Source organism: Gadus chalcogrammus, chromosome 17 (genome assembly GCF_026213295.1).
Source record: "Gadus chalcogrammus isolate NIFS_2021 chromosome 17, NIFS_Gcha_1.0, whole genome shotgun sequence".
In the NCBI taxonomy this organism is placed as follows: domain Eukaryota; kingdom Metazoa; phylum Chordata; class Actinopteri; order Gadiformes; family Gadidae; genus Gadus; species Gadus chalcogrammus.
The window spans coordinates 11,701,908-11,715,925 of record NC_079428.1 but is presented as its reverse complement, the minus strand read 5'-3'; the positions used below and the strand labels follow the sequence as shown (position 1 = coordinate 11,715,925).

Genomic DNA, 14,018 nt, shown 5'->3' with positions numbered 1-14,018 from the left:
TATATTATTTGTTCACCGACTGTTGAAGCAGTCAACTCCGCTTACCGAATCAAAGATCTCTTTAACGGTTTAAATCCGACATGCTTTTTTTCTCACTACCATTTAAGGACTTCGAACAGTCATTATTATCGGAATAATGATCATTCTAAAAAAGTTCACTCAATCCGTTGAAGGGGAACATCTTCGTGGTGCCGTGCTTCACTCTGGTGGTCAGTAACGGGACCTCGGCTCACCCGTTACATCCTAAACGTTATAACAGGACAAAGGCCTATATAATTCACCACCATGTCGGACTGCTTCTATTTTATCCAGACAAAACTGACATCTCAACACTGGATATTCGATTTTATTTGCATCTTTACAGGATAAATATTTAAATAAAATGCAATAAATGTAAAAATAACGTGAGATCTACGAGGCCAACCTTACTGACGTCGTCATAAATCATTTAGTTAGCAACATGTTCTCTCTCCAACTATTTTTCTTCAGCTAATTTTTTAAGGTAAAAACCTTCACTCATACAGACGTGAATACAAATAAATAAATGAAGCTGATTAGATAAACAATTAAAACCGTTCATGTGCCCTTTAACATAAAATTGTCAAGAGTTGGGTATCGAGCCCGGATCTGCAAATCTGAAATGTGGTTTATTATAACAAAGTCTTTGGGCGAAAACACAGAAGATCACAAAATTCCAAAACAAGGGCAAAATCCAAAAAGGGCAAAAAGTCCAACAGAGAAGGCAAAATGTGAACTCAAAATCAGGTAGATCTTAGGCAAAAAACTTTATTCAAAACCATCACAAAAACTGGATGAACCATTTTTTATTTGATTATAATGACAATGTCTGGGAACCATTTTGTTTCTTCACACGATTGTTTGGGTGGAGACTCCTTTGTGAAGTTGTTGGTGTTTCTTCAGAGTACTAGATCGACTAAATGTTTTCCCACACTGTTGACAGTTGTATGGTTTCTCCCCCGTGTGAATGCGCTGGTGAAACTTCAGAGTACTATATTTACTAAATGTTTTCCCACACTGTCGACAGTGGTATGGTCTCTCTCCCGTGTGGATGCGCTGGTGAAGCCTCAGATTACCAGATGAACTAAATGTTTTCCCACACTGTTGACAGTGGTATGGTTTCTCCCCCGTGTGGATGCGCTGGTGTCTCTTCAGAGTACCAGATCGACTAAATGTTTTCCCACACTGTTGACAGTGGTAAGGCTTCTCTCCCGTGTGAATGCGCTGGTGAAACTTCAGAGTATAATATTTACTAAATGTTTTCCCACACTGTTGACAGTGGTATGGTCTCTCCCCCGTGTGGATGCGCTGGTGTCTCTTCAGAGTACCAGATCGACTAAATGTTTTCCCACACTGTTGACAGTGGTAAGGCTTCTCTCCCGTGTGAATGCGCTGGTGTCTCTTCAGAGTACCAGATCGACTAAATGTTTTCCCACACTGTTGACAGTGGTAAGGCTTCTCTCCCGTGTGGATACGCTGGTGACTCTTCAGAGTATAAGAGCGACTAAAGGTTTTCCTGCACTGCTCACAACTGTGGCGTCTGGCTCCTTCTGCTGGAATCTGACTTGTCCTTTGGACGGTTCCCGGGGAGGCTCCGATTGGTTCTTGAGAGGAGGCTGCGACGTATGGGAGGAGACTAGGCTCCACCTTGATTTCTCCGCTCTTCAGCTGTCTGTCGTTCAGGTCACCATGGCTCCTCTTCATGTGTCTGTGGAGGAAGATCTGAGACGTGTAGGAGAACGGACACTCGGGACAGGGGAAAGCCTGAGCTGGTGTCAGCTGGGATTTCCCTCCTAGGAGAAAGAGAGAGTCATGAATATTATATTTTTGAGAGTGCTGCTGACGGCTGGTTTAGGCAGCCTCACCTTCTGGAGTCAGGTGGTTTACTTTGGGGCCTGAATAGGCTGCACACCCTAATCAACCTAATCAAGCATATCTAAATTTGTATACATGTATAGTCTTTTTGTAACCTCCATGGTACTGTATATTTTGCATTTAGACCTTTTTCCAAGTAAGATTTCTTTTCTGCTATGTCATCTTTTGTATATTGTATTTTACTATTTTTTTTACTATTTCCTGTCTAATTTCTTAACTGCTTTGGCAATGTAAATCTTTACTGTCCAAGCTCTTTTGAATTTAAATGAGAGAGATGTGGTAATGAGGTGCCGTATAGAAACCAAACCCTGACAGAAAGACAGACTTGAAGGCAGACCTTTAGTAGAGCTCCACAGTTGATCAAATCCGATTCCCAGATGTCTGGCGTATTCGTCCCCATACCAGACCAAGAGCTCTTCTCCTGAGGTCACGAAGCAACAGGAGCGATACAGAATCCCTCCTTTGCACTGAAACGCTATTAGGTTCTGTTCCTCTTCATTACGAGCACACTTGACATACCTAACACACAGACAGGTACTTCAACACACCTTTACAGTGTATCTTCTGCTTATGTCAAACCAAAACAGAAAATATTGTGGATCTAATCACAGTCTTGAGAGAAAATAAATGCTATCAACCATGTGATGTAGGTAAGAAAATTGTGGACATTGTTCATGCAGTAGATCGTATGAAAGTGAATAGGGTCCTACCTCATCCAGTTAGAATATGTCTCTCTCCTTGCATCAATGTATTCATTGTGTCTGCTCTTGTAGATCTGGAGTAATTTGTTAATCAGAATCTATGCCATCCAATGAACTCACACAAGCACACATACAAGTCTAGATCAAAATAAATGAATACACAAATACACAGACCTCCCAAGAGCATCCACTCTCCAGGGCTCCCTCTTCATCTGTCCTGTGTCCTTCGTAGGGCCCAAAGTGCGTTCCAATGGGAATGCCACTGTCTCCACAGTAAAACACCCCTAGACCGGCCCCTGGGATCCCAGAATCTCTGATCTACCCCACATGAGACAGAGATGGAGAGAGGAGGAGAGTCATGGAGTGAGAGAAATACATATAGAGGGAGGGAGAGATGGAGGAGGGAGGAGAGATAGAATACGAGATGAAGAGAGAGATGTACAGAGGAAGAGAGAGGGAGGAAAGGAAAGAGGGGGTGGGGACAAGGGTGAGAGAGGGGGGGAGTTCAGAGAGGGAGTCACAAAGAGCAGCAGACAGAGGAAAATGGGGGGAGTGATGGGATCAGGAGGAAGAAGAACCATAACATTTTGGCAATGTTACTGTAACTGCATATTACGGGGTTTTTTTCAGCTGAGAAATGTATGAAACAATGAATGTTATACTGTCTCAGTGGACGTGGAGAACTTTATGGGGTTAAAGTATGACACATACCTCAAACCCAGCGGGCAGCGTCTTCTTGGCTCTGTCTTTCTCTCCGACAGCAACGGGGCGATCAGCCATGAACAAGATAGGGCCGTGGACCTCGCACTCTTCAAGGAAGAAAGTCCTACACTCATCACAGACTGGAGACACAGAGTTGATTTTAATAATAATAATAATTCATTCATTTTCTATAGCGCTTTTCAGTGACCCAAAGACGCTTACAGTGACTGAGACACAAAGACGAAGAGGGTGATGACAATCAAAGGGGACGAGCGGAAGACAGCATAACAGAGAACAGGAGCAAGGTGGAGTGTGATATTAGATAGGGATAAGGGTGGTCATGGGAAGAAGAGGTCATAGGCTTGGGAAAAGAGGTAGGTTTTTAAACGGGATTTGGGGCCAGGTGATGGAGGGCTTTGAAAGTCAGGAGGAGGATTTTGAAATTGATACGTTGTTTGATTGGGAGCCAGTGGAGAGTGTAGAGAACGGGAGTGATGTGTTCACGAGACCGGGTGTGAGTGAGGAGGCGCGCAGCAGAGTTTTGGACCACTGGAGTCTATGGAGGGAATGAGAGGTGATGCCAGTGAGGAGGGAGTTGCAATAGTCTAGACGGGACGAGATGAACGAGTGAATAAGGGATTCAGCAGCAGCTTACTGAGGGCGCCAGTCGGGGAGCTGTTTATTTGGGAGATTTTATTGTTAAAGGGGACATATTATGAAAACAGCACTTTCCCTGGGATTTGGGGTGTTATTGTGGGTAGATGGTGCTCCCACACGCATACAAACTTTGAAATAAGTCCGTACATGAAGTTTTGAGTGAGATACGCATTTCTGGAAGCAGCCCGCCTCCAGCTACCAAACGAGCGAGTCAGTTTCGGCGCCCCCTCCTACGTAGGAAGGTGGCATATTTGAATATTACCTCCCACTTCCCCACTCCCCTCCAATCAGAGCATCGCTAAGATTGTGTGGACCAGCGGACGAGCAGCTCCGGCGGGGGGAACTCGGCGCTAGCCCTGCAGCTAAGCTAAGGAGTGCAATCCCTTTCTCTGGCGCCGAGCTCACCCCGCCGGAGCTGCCGCCGAAGGGAAGTCGGGAGGAGGAGTCATGGAGGAGAAAGGGATTGTACTCCCGGAGCTGAGCTGACTGCCGCCGGACTGCCGCCGATCTACCCTAGCCGGAGCTGCTAGTCCGCTGGAGCTGTCACCTAGCTTCGGCACCAGTTCAGACCCTGGAGTACACTGCCCGAGCTGCCGGACTGCGGCCGGACGGCTTCGACGGCGGCCGGCAGCTCCGGCAGAAGCATGAAGATGGAGTAAAAACAGGTTTGAGAAAGAAAGAGTGAGTGAGTGAGTGAGTGAGTGAGTGAGTGAGTGAGGGAGGGAGGGAGGGAGGGAGGGAGGGAGGGAGGGAGGGAGGGAGGGAGGGAGGGAGGGAGTGAGTGAGTGAGTGAGTGAGTGAGTGAGTGAGTGAGTGAGTGAGTGAGTGAGTGAGTGAGTGAGAGAGAGAGAGAGAGAGAGAGAGAGAGAGAGAGAGAGAGAGAGAGAGAGAGAGAGAGAGAGAGGAGAGGGTCCACTTACAGAAGTAGTCGTCATCCTTAGGTACTTCCGGTTTTTGGTAGATAACTGAGAACATTTCACATTCACATACACAGTTACATACTATGCGTGCACAACAACGTTGTTATTGCAGGGAAGCAGTGGTGGGATCAAAGCTAACCTAGTGAGACCTCCTCCTGGACTGCAGAGCCCCTCTCTGCTCCTCCTCTGGTGGGGTCGGTCTCTGGATGAGCAGGAATGGTCCTTCCAGAGACCTCCTGGTCACTCCTGCCCCGCCCTGAGAGACTCTGACAAACAGAACCTCTAGTTATGAGTACTCCCTGCTTTATGTTTCTGGGTAGGACACAACTTACCTCCTAGCAACAATCTGTCTAAGGTTATACATCGTGCTACTGTCATTAATACACTTAATCCATGAGTCTGCTGTCGCACGGACATGAAGCAGGTACCATAAAGAGGATTGATTCTGTAGCGCGGCACCACAGAATCAACATCGAGCGCCGCGAATTGATTCTGTATTTTTTTTTTTTTACGCGATTTGGAAATCTAAAAATCGGTCTGTTCATTCATCTCCGCATAGCACTCGTTCTCCCTGTCATTCTCGTTCACAAACACACACACACACACACGCGGAGACGGAGACGGAGAGAGAGCGACGATACGCGAACACATGAACCCACCGATGTCACCCGTCGCTTAGCAACCGGACACGCTGGGGTTGATAAGTTAACGGACTACTGTAACTACTACGGAGTGATAATAACAAAGACGTGAATCCGGCAATAAATCCACTTTCCTTGACAGCGGTAAAGTTCGGTGTGCATTAAAGTACAGACGGAGTGGACCAATTGCGAACTACTGCAGCTGCTCTTAAACCCCAAACTAATCGGAATAAGTGTTTATAGCGGACTACACCACCTCTTCTATTCCGCATCTAGAATTCAATTCCGAACAGATAATTGTATTCCGATTGAGCATATATGATACTTTTCTATTCCGATTGAGCTGTTCTTCCACATCTATGCGGATCAGATGTGTCCGCATGTAAACGCGGAGTTACATGCACACTCACTGACGGCTGATTTGCCCGCTCCTCCTGTCCACGCGCAATGCTTGAGGTCAATGGAAAAATATATTTGGCACAGAGAAGACGGTCAGTGACATTTGCAGTTTACCAAAGATATACGGTGGCCTAACACACTTGCCCACATTTTTTGTTAACTCAGAAAAAGTAATATTAGCTTTATGAACTCAACGTTATTGATATTGAACATCCCGCACCCGTCATCATAGACAACGTCGTTGGTAACGCAGCGAACACTGCAATTAAGATGAAATGCGGATAGTTTAGATAGGCCTATACGGTGCCCATATCAAAAATTCTTCTATTCTTAATATTATTTTATTCTGACTCTGAATGTTTGTTGCTTTAATCCAGATGAGTATTGAAAAGTTTTTTCTGCGCCAAAAAGGCCTCGTCCAGACGAGACGGAGCAGCTTGAGGAGGTAGTTAGCTTAGTCTGAAAAAGTTGAACAGTCAAATGGCTGTGGCTAGTAAATGTTTATTAAATATATAATACATTTATTTCGAATTTTCCTAGGCATCAAACAACCCAGTGCTTCTCAGGGGCCGGGCTGTTCAGGAGAGATACTGATTTATATAGGCCAGGAGGACAGCAGACAAAATGTTGCTGAAACAACAGGTGAGGTGGAAACAGATTAGTGTAGATTTTAACTTTAAAAAAATAAGAGTAGGGAAAGTAATTTCGATCCTTCGGTTCCTGGTAGAGAAAATGTGCTGATCTGTTCATTGTAGGTCATCAAACCCCAGATTACTGGCCTGGAGACAGAACTGAAAAGGAGGTTCAAGGAGCTGGACATCCTAGGAGCCTTCCATGTCCTTAGACCTCAGTCGGCTGCCCTCCCTGACAATATGTCCATTGCACAGCTGCAGACTCTGGCAAAAAAATTCTGTCCAGACCAAGAGAAGGTGCTCCTCCAAGAGTGGTTTTCTTTCAAAAACCATATCATTACAGGGTAATTACAGGTATGTGAAAATCTCTCTCTCTTTCTCTCTTTCTCTTATGTGCTATATCTTTCATTCAAGAACAAGAGCCAGGAGGAGCTCCTGACTCTGCTGGCGAGTGAGTATGATGAGTGGTTAGACCTCTACCCCTGCCTCAGTCTCCTTGCCAGCATTGCCCTGATTGTCCCAGTCTCATCTGTGAATTGCGAGCGGGATTTCTCAGCTATGAATAGGGTAAGCACATAGAATATTCCTTAGTATATTTCTTGAAGTAATGGGCATTTTAGTACTTTATTGATAATACATTTTATTTGTTTTTATCCCCAGATAAAAAACAGACCTCAGGAACAATCTTCAAGGGGAACACCTGGCAGCCTGATTGTGGGTCGGCTTAGCTCAGGAGGTAGAGCAGTTGTCTTGTAACCAAATGGTTGCTTGTTCAATACCCAGCTTCTCCTAGCTGAGTGTTGATGTGTCCCTGAGCAAGACACTTAACCAGGGCTCTAAACTAACATTTTGCACTGGTGCGCCTAACTTTTTTTCTTAGGTGCACCAGCACAAAAGTTAGGTGCACCCAAATTGTCGACCATATCGCATTCAACACTGCAGTTTTACAGGTTCACGTTTTTTAAATAGCTGTCCATGTAGGCAATATTGACTTGTAAATGATGAACTAAGAATCTGGTCAACCTAATGTTCTTTATTTGAATATTTGCACAAGAAAGGTAATTTCACTGAAACATTTTGGTGCAGTAAGTGCTTCACTGAGCTGCAATTTAAACTTAAAACATCTGAAGATAAATGAAATAAAAAGAAAATCTAAATTAAAAGTGCAAGTGTTTTAAACTGAACATCTCATGGCTCCAGGTCTTATGGACTATCCTCAATTGCAGTCACATGCCCCTCTGATGGCCAACTCATGTAGTTTGGCCTTCTTGATCTTTGGCAATAGCCCGGGCTATTATTTGTTTTCTATCACTGAACTTTCGAACAAAACTCTTGCTCAGCAACGATGGGAAATAGCCTACTATCAAATGCATTATTTAAACCAGTATGAATATTACCGTAGGCCTATATCAGGGTTTCCCCCAGCACTATCTTGTTAAGGCGGTCGCCTTAACAAGACTAGGGCCCCGCCTTGACTACCAATGTATTAAAAAAAAAAAAAAAATTGAAAAATTTTTTTTTTTTCAATTACAGCAGGGCGCTGGAACTGTTCTTTGCACAGCCACGCAGAATTGCATGCACTGATGCCTCTTGTCAGCTGTGCCGCAAATAAGATCCAAAAAAGGAACTGTAAATAGTTGAATTTGCATACAAAAGTTAAGTGTATTGTCCATTATTTGTATTTAATTTGCACTTTTCTTTAATTTTATTTTGTAGTGTCTGCATGTTTGCACAACATTTGTACCTACTGTTGTTTATTTATATGGAAATAAACAGTTGTTTATTTCATTCATGCGTACTGGCACCCCAAAATTTTTCATTCATGCGTACTGGCACCCCAAAACAACACCACCAACTGCTTACCACCTTGACTGAGACATTTACTGGGGGAAACACTGTATATGTTTACCAGGCAATTGAATAACGCCTGCACACACACACAGGCACGCACGCACGCACGCACGAACACGCAGAGTGGTAATCGGGAGAGTTGGGAGAATTCCCGGTGGCCCGTTAACGTTTCGGGCGGCGCCGGGTCAACGTCGCAACCAATTCCGTTTTGTCTAGAGGGGAGTAACTGAGCGCCCCCTCCCAAAGTGGAACAGCCCAGGTCGGCCTTGAACTGCGATTGGTCAGAAAGACGTAACAGCTAATGACAACATTGAACTCTCATGCAGGCTCGAACAGAGTGACACACAAACACACACACACACACAGTTTTTCACCCACTCCGTATCCAGCTTATTCCATGCTTAAAGCACCCAGGCTACTATGCGGCGAGCTGGGGCTCTCATGTTCTCCCCTGCGGTGTATACCTTGTCCGCATCCCCTGCCATCCAGTTGTCATACGATTCATGCAGACTGGTTTTGAACGGCTGATTCCATGGATGTAGCCTACTTTGCGTGTGCCGTGTTTTCCCGCCGATGTGGCGAAGCTGTATGGTTATGCTGTTGAGAGCTTAAATAAATGCACGATATAAGTTAACTGAACAATTATTGAAGTTTAACATTTTGTTCAGCAAATTTGACAACTGACAGATGCAATATTGTAGCCAGTGAAAATCGCAAAATTCTGACGAGCATTCTTAAATGAAGTAGAATAAACAGGAATATCTGGACCACGGCCAATCAGAGGGGGGTCCCGCTCTTCATTATCTCTGATTGGTTTGGACCATGATATGGGCCTTTCAGAGTCGCAGAGTTTTTTTCTTTTTGAACGGCTGGTTGCACCGGTGCGACCTCTGATTTTTTTTAGTCGCACCAAGAGAAATTAGGTTGCATGTGCGACCAAATTGGTCGCACTTTAGAGCCCTGTTAACCCTAACTGCTCCTGAAGAGCTGGCTGTCGCCTTGCATAGTTGACTCTGCCGTCGGTGTGTCCATGTGTGTATTAACTGATGTAAGTCGCTTTGGATAAATCTGTCTGCTAAAGGCCGAATGAGGACCCTCATGAGCAGGCACTTGAGTTATTGTTCAGGAACCCACGTAGAATTAAGTGTTCTGATGGGGCATGCAAGCTTTGCACATTAGGCTAATGCAGTTTTATTATTTTAGTTAGTTGCATTGTTGTACCTAGTAGTATATTGTTACTATTTATTTTATTTTTCCTAAAAAAGTTAAATATTGGTTCAGGTAGGTCTTGAGTTTATTTGTAACTGAAATAAAAACCTCCAGCTTTAGTTGTCTGTTGCAATTCATTCCTTGAATGTCACAGAATCACAAGTTCAGGTAAAAACTAAACTAACCCCCCCCCCCCGCGCACCACACATTGGTCCTTGGTCTGTGGGTAACACTGGAAGGTGATGTGTGCTGTTTTATACCTGCACAGAAACTGCATCTGACGTACTGGGCTGTTGTAGAGACCCCTGTCTGACTGTTGGTGGCTCCCACACTCCAGCACCTGCTGATATAACTGACTTTAGTTTAGGATGTAAGCTGTTTACTATTACCAACTGACTATATGAGTTAGGATGCGACAATTAATGATAACAAACAGACCATATGTAAGGGTGTACTCTATTAACTATGACCAACTGACTCAACGGTAGTTTAGAAGCTAATAATAACTGAGGAAGTATAAAGAAATATATATTACTGACTTACTGTAGAATTCACATAACATGACGTATAACCTATTAACTACAAATTGTCTATGAGTAAGGATGTATCCTACTAACTACTACTAACTGACTAAAAGGTAGTATAAGCTTCCAACAACCAACAAAGTATAAAACCTAGCTTACTATAAGGTTGCTTTTTACTTTTTTACTATTTCTGACTAACTGCGGGTAAGGATTAAGTCAGGGCTTTGAAAGTCTAGCAAATATCTTTGTACCTGTCAATCCAGAGGTCCACAGCTCCTCCTCCTCAGAGTCTGTCTCCTCAGGTGAGCATACTCTCACCTGGCCTGGCTTTCTCCTCTTGAAGGCTGGAGTCAAGGACAGGCCTGACACACACACACACACACACACGCACACGCACATACACACACACACACACACACAGACACACCCAACCCCCCCCGCCCCCCGCATACACACACACACACACAAAAGAAGAAGTGATGTGTACAGCTACCACCTGTATAGCAATGTACTAAGTCAAATATGTCAAAGGATTTAATTATGTAAACAGTGGTTTACCAAGAGACTCCATAAACAACGTTTTTTCCTCGATCTGCGTGAATCGCTTTTTCTCTGCCATACAGAGGCGGTTCCACTTTGTTGTGGACGGTTGGCCCTGATATCGGCAAAGTCCTCCTTCACCACAAACAGACAACATTATGTCCAATACTGTTTACACACAACCTTAACACATTGCAGATAAACAACCTTAACTACAACCGTAACACATTCTAGGTAATCCTGACGACGCTGAAGTTGGCATCCGATTCGCAGCATCCAATTCGGCAGTTAAGGAAAGGTTAAGGAATTCTGAACGAGCGGCATGGAGCGACTGATTCTTCATTGTTTAACCTCTTCAGTCGCGGCAAAGCCGCTTAAATTGTTCTAGATTATCTAAGAGAGTCTAAACACAGTTTACAATTTATGCAACCTTTATTTGATTAGTTAGGGGAGTTAGGGGAGATTCACCGGCCATCTAACCACATCTTACCACAGTAAACTGCTCACCCATAACATTGTGTTGCTAGTGGTAAATGTACTTTTTAAATAACCATAACTTGCTCAATTTTCAACCGATTTACAAACGGTTTGGTTTATTACAAACGTTACTAACGTGGTTATGATAAGGAACCTATTTTAGAACATTATTCTATTTTTCATTATTCTATCAAATGTATCCAGTGTCATAACTACATCTCTGACGTTTATAACAAACCAAACCGTTTGAAGTTATGGTTATTTAAAAAGTACATGTACCACTACCAACACAATGTTATGGGTGCAGTGGGCACGAAGCGTAACGCCTCGTGCCCACTACCTCCGTCCGTTGACTGATCCCCATTGACTTTGAATGGGGACGGACGCGCAATGCATTGTGGATCCGTCCGTTCCGTTGGAGCCTTCTGCTCAGTCAAAAAGTTGGAAAATGTTTAACTTTTTCGGCAGCGACGCATCCGTCATCCAATCAGATCGCGTATGCAAATTTAAGCACTGTGACGCGACTCGGGCTCTGATGATACTGGAAAGTAGGAAAGCGGGTCATCTTGCCTCGCAACAAGCAGGAAGAAGCGGGAAGAACCCGGCGAAGCGATTTGATTGGCTGACGGATGCCTCTGCAAAGACTACTCCCCCATACGCGATCTGATTGGATGACGGATCCGTCGCTGCCGAAAAAGTTGAAAATGTTTCAACTTTTTGACGGAGCCGAAGGCTCCTACGGAACCACAATGCATTGCGCGTCCGTCCCCATTCAAAGTCAATGGGGATCAGTCAACGGACGGAGGTAGTGGGCACGAGGCGTAACCCTACATGCCCACTACCTCCGTCAGTCAACGGACGTGGGAAGGCGTTGCTGACTGATGGGGGAGTAGTCTTTGCAGAGGCATCCGTCAGCCAATCAAATCGGTTCGCCGGGTTCTTGCCGCTTCTTCCTGCTTGTTGCGAGGCAAGATGACTCGCTTTCCCGCTTTCCAGTATCGTCAGAGCCCGAGTCGCGCCACAGTGCTTACATTTGCATACGCGATCCGATTGGATGACGGATCCGTCGCTGCCGAAAAAGTTGAACATTTTTCAACTTTTTGACTGAGCAGAAGGCTCCAACGGACGGACGGATCCACAATGCATTGCGCGTCCGTCCCCATTCAAAGTCAATGGAGATCAGTCAACTGACGGAGGCAGTGGGCACGGGGCGTAACCCTACATGCCCACCGCACCGTCACCCTACATGCCCACTACATGCGTCTGTTGACTGATGTGGGAAGGCGTGGCTGACTGATGGGGGAGTAGTCTTTGCAGATGCATCCGTCAGCCAATCAAATCGCTTCGCCGGGTTCTTCCCGCTTCTTCCTGCTTGTTGCGATGCAAGATGACCCGCTTTCCCGCTTTCCAGTATCCAGTATTTTTCCGCACAATCTTTTCAGCGTCCTTACATTAATTACCACACAGTGGCTCTGCGCTAAAATAGCGATGATCTCTTTATTGTTAAACCCGATTCTGAAATACAATTTTACCAAATTATCCACACAAGCCATTGGATTCAGGGCAGGCCCTGTGGAGCGGTTGCTATCTCTCCCAACTAATTTCAACTGTATCCTCGAGTTAATGTCGACTTTAAATTTTAAAGTCGACAAATCGAGATTAAAGTCGACATCATATTTCAACTTTATTGTCGACATTTCGAGTTTAATGTCGACATGTTGATTTTAAAGTCGACGTGTCGACCTTGATCTCGTCACGGCAAAAATATTTTGTGTGGCCCTAATACTCCGTCGTACTCATCTTACTGGTAGACCTACAGCCTGAGTACTGGTCAATCGTTCAAAAATGCAACATAATTAGAATTTAGAATTCGACGGCTAACATCCCTTTGCTAAGTTAATAAGAGTTAGCCTACTTAACGTTGGTTAGTGATTCGGCGCACAAGATGATTGGAGGGATTCTGACCATAAACCACTACGTTTACGTCCACTTGTGCTTATGTTAGCCATTAAATAACATAATAACCAGAAAAGTTGAAAACATAATACATTTCAGAGTATAATTTCGCTTACCACGTTCACTTGAAAGGCACAAAGATGGAAACACGGTGTCGGCCAATTCCTGCTACCCCATCAAATTCTGCTATCTAGTGGTTCTGCGCATGCGCGTCGTAAAGTGAGAGGATCCTGCGTGCGCACACATCAGTTTCTGCTATCTTTTAGGCTGATGATGAGTATTTTCTGTAGAAACGTGTTTTTAACTGCGCAACTATCTTACAAATATGTTCTGATGAATGTAGAAATAAGATGATATATGTGTTATCTTTACGGGTCTGGGAGCGGAGAAAGTTATCGTCGGTGGTGGAGGGGGAGGGGGGGGACGACATCTTTTCTTGTTATAACAAGATATTTATCGTGTTGCATAAATTCTAAATACTTGTGTTTGTGAAGCTATGGAGGAAAGATGGAAACAATCGTTTGACCTCCTGTCTCTGGGAAAATTCCCGGATGGCTTTGATAAGTTCCAGAAAATAAACCAGGAGGTAGGCCTACGCTTCAAAATTCAAGTTAAAAGGTGAGTATCTGAAATACTTGCTTGTTTATAACGTCTTTATTTAAGATAGCAGGGGTAAAGTAGCCTATGTGGATAGACCAATTGCCTCTTTAAAATAATGCTCCCACTGCAGAGTCACATTATTTTAAACCACTATATGTACACTGTAAGAATATGGGGAGCATATTTTGATGCTTGTTTATAACATCACCATTGAAGATTTCAGGGGTACAGTATGTAGATAGACCAATACATACAATAAAATGTGTGGATAGTGTCTTGGTAAGATAGCTCTTTAATGATGAAAGTTCTTTGATGA

At 44.3% G+C, this 14,018-nt stretch overlaps 1 protein-coding gene across 3 annotated transcripts; it reads right to left on the bottom strand.

Moving 5' to 3' along the window:
• Positions 1-221: 221 nt before the first annotated feature.
• Positions 222-13,296, bottom strand: LOC130370321 (histone-lysine N-methyltransferase PRDM9-like). Of its 3 annotated transcripts, none has more exons than XM_056576052.1 (11): positions 13,219-13,296; positions 10,688-10,804; positions 10,381-10,491; positions 9,866-9,948; positions 5,013-5,139; positions 4,874-4,918; positions 3,306-3,436; positions 2,769-2,912; positions 2,604-2,668; positions 2,231-2,412; positions 222-1,811 (listed from the first exon to the last, which is right to left on the bottom strand). In XM_056576052.1, exons 2-11 carry the CDS (start codon positions 10,746-10,748, stop codon positions 868-870), a joined length of 1,893 nt encoding a protein of 630 aa, XP_056432027.1. In that variant the 5' UTR covers positions 10,749-10,804; positions 13,219-13,296; the 3' UTR covers positions 222-867. The 3 variants fall into 3 exon arrangements, with proteins under 3 accessions (XP_056432027.1, XP_056432028.1, XP_056432029.1); XM_056576053.1 differs by having other exon boundaries at positions 9,866-9,945; XM_056576054.1 differs by lacking the exon at positions 4,874-4,918.
• Between the last annotated feature and the right edge of the window lie 722 nt (positions 13,297-14,018).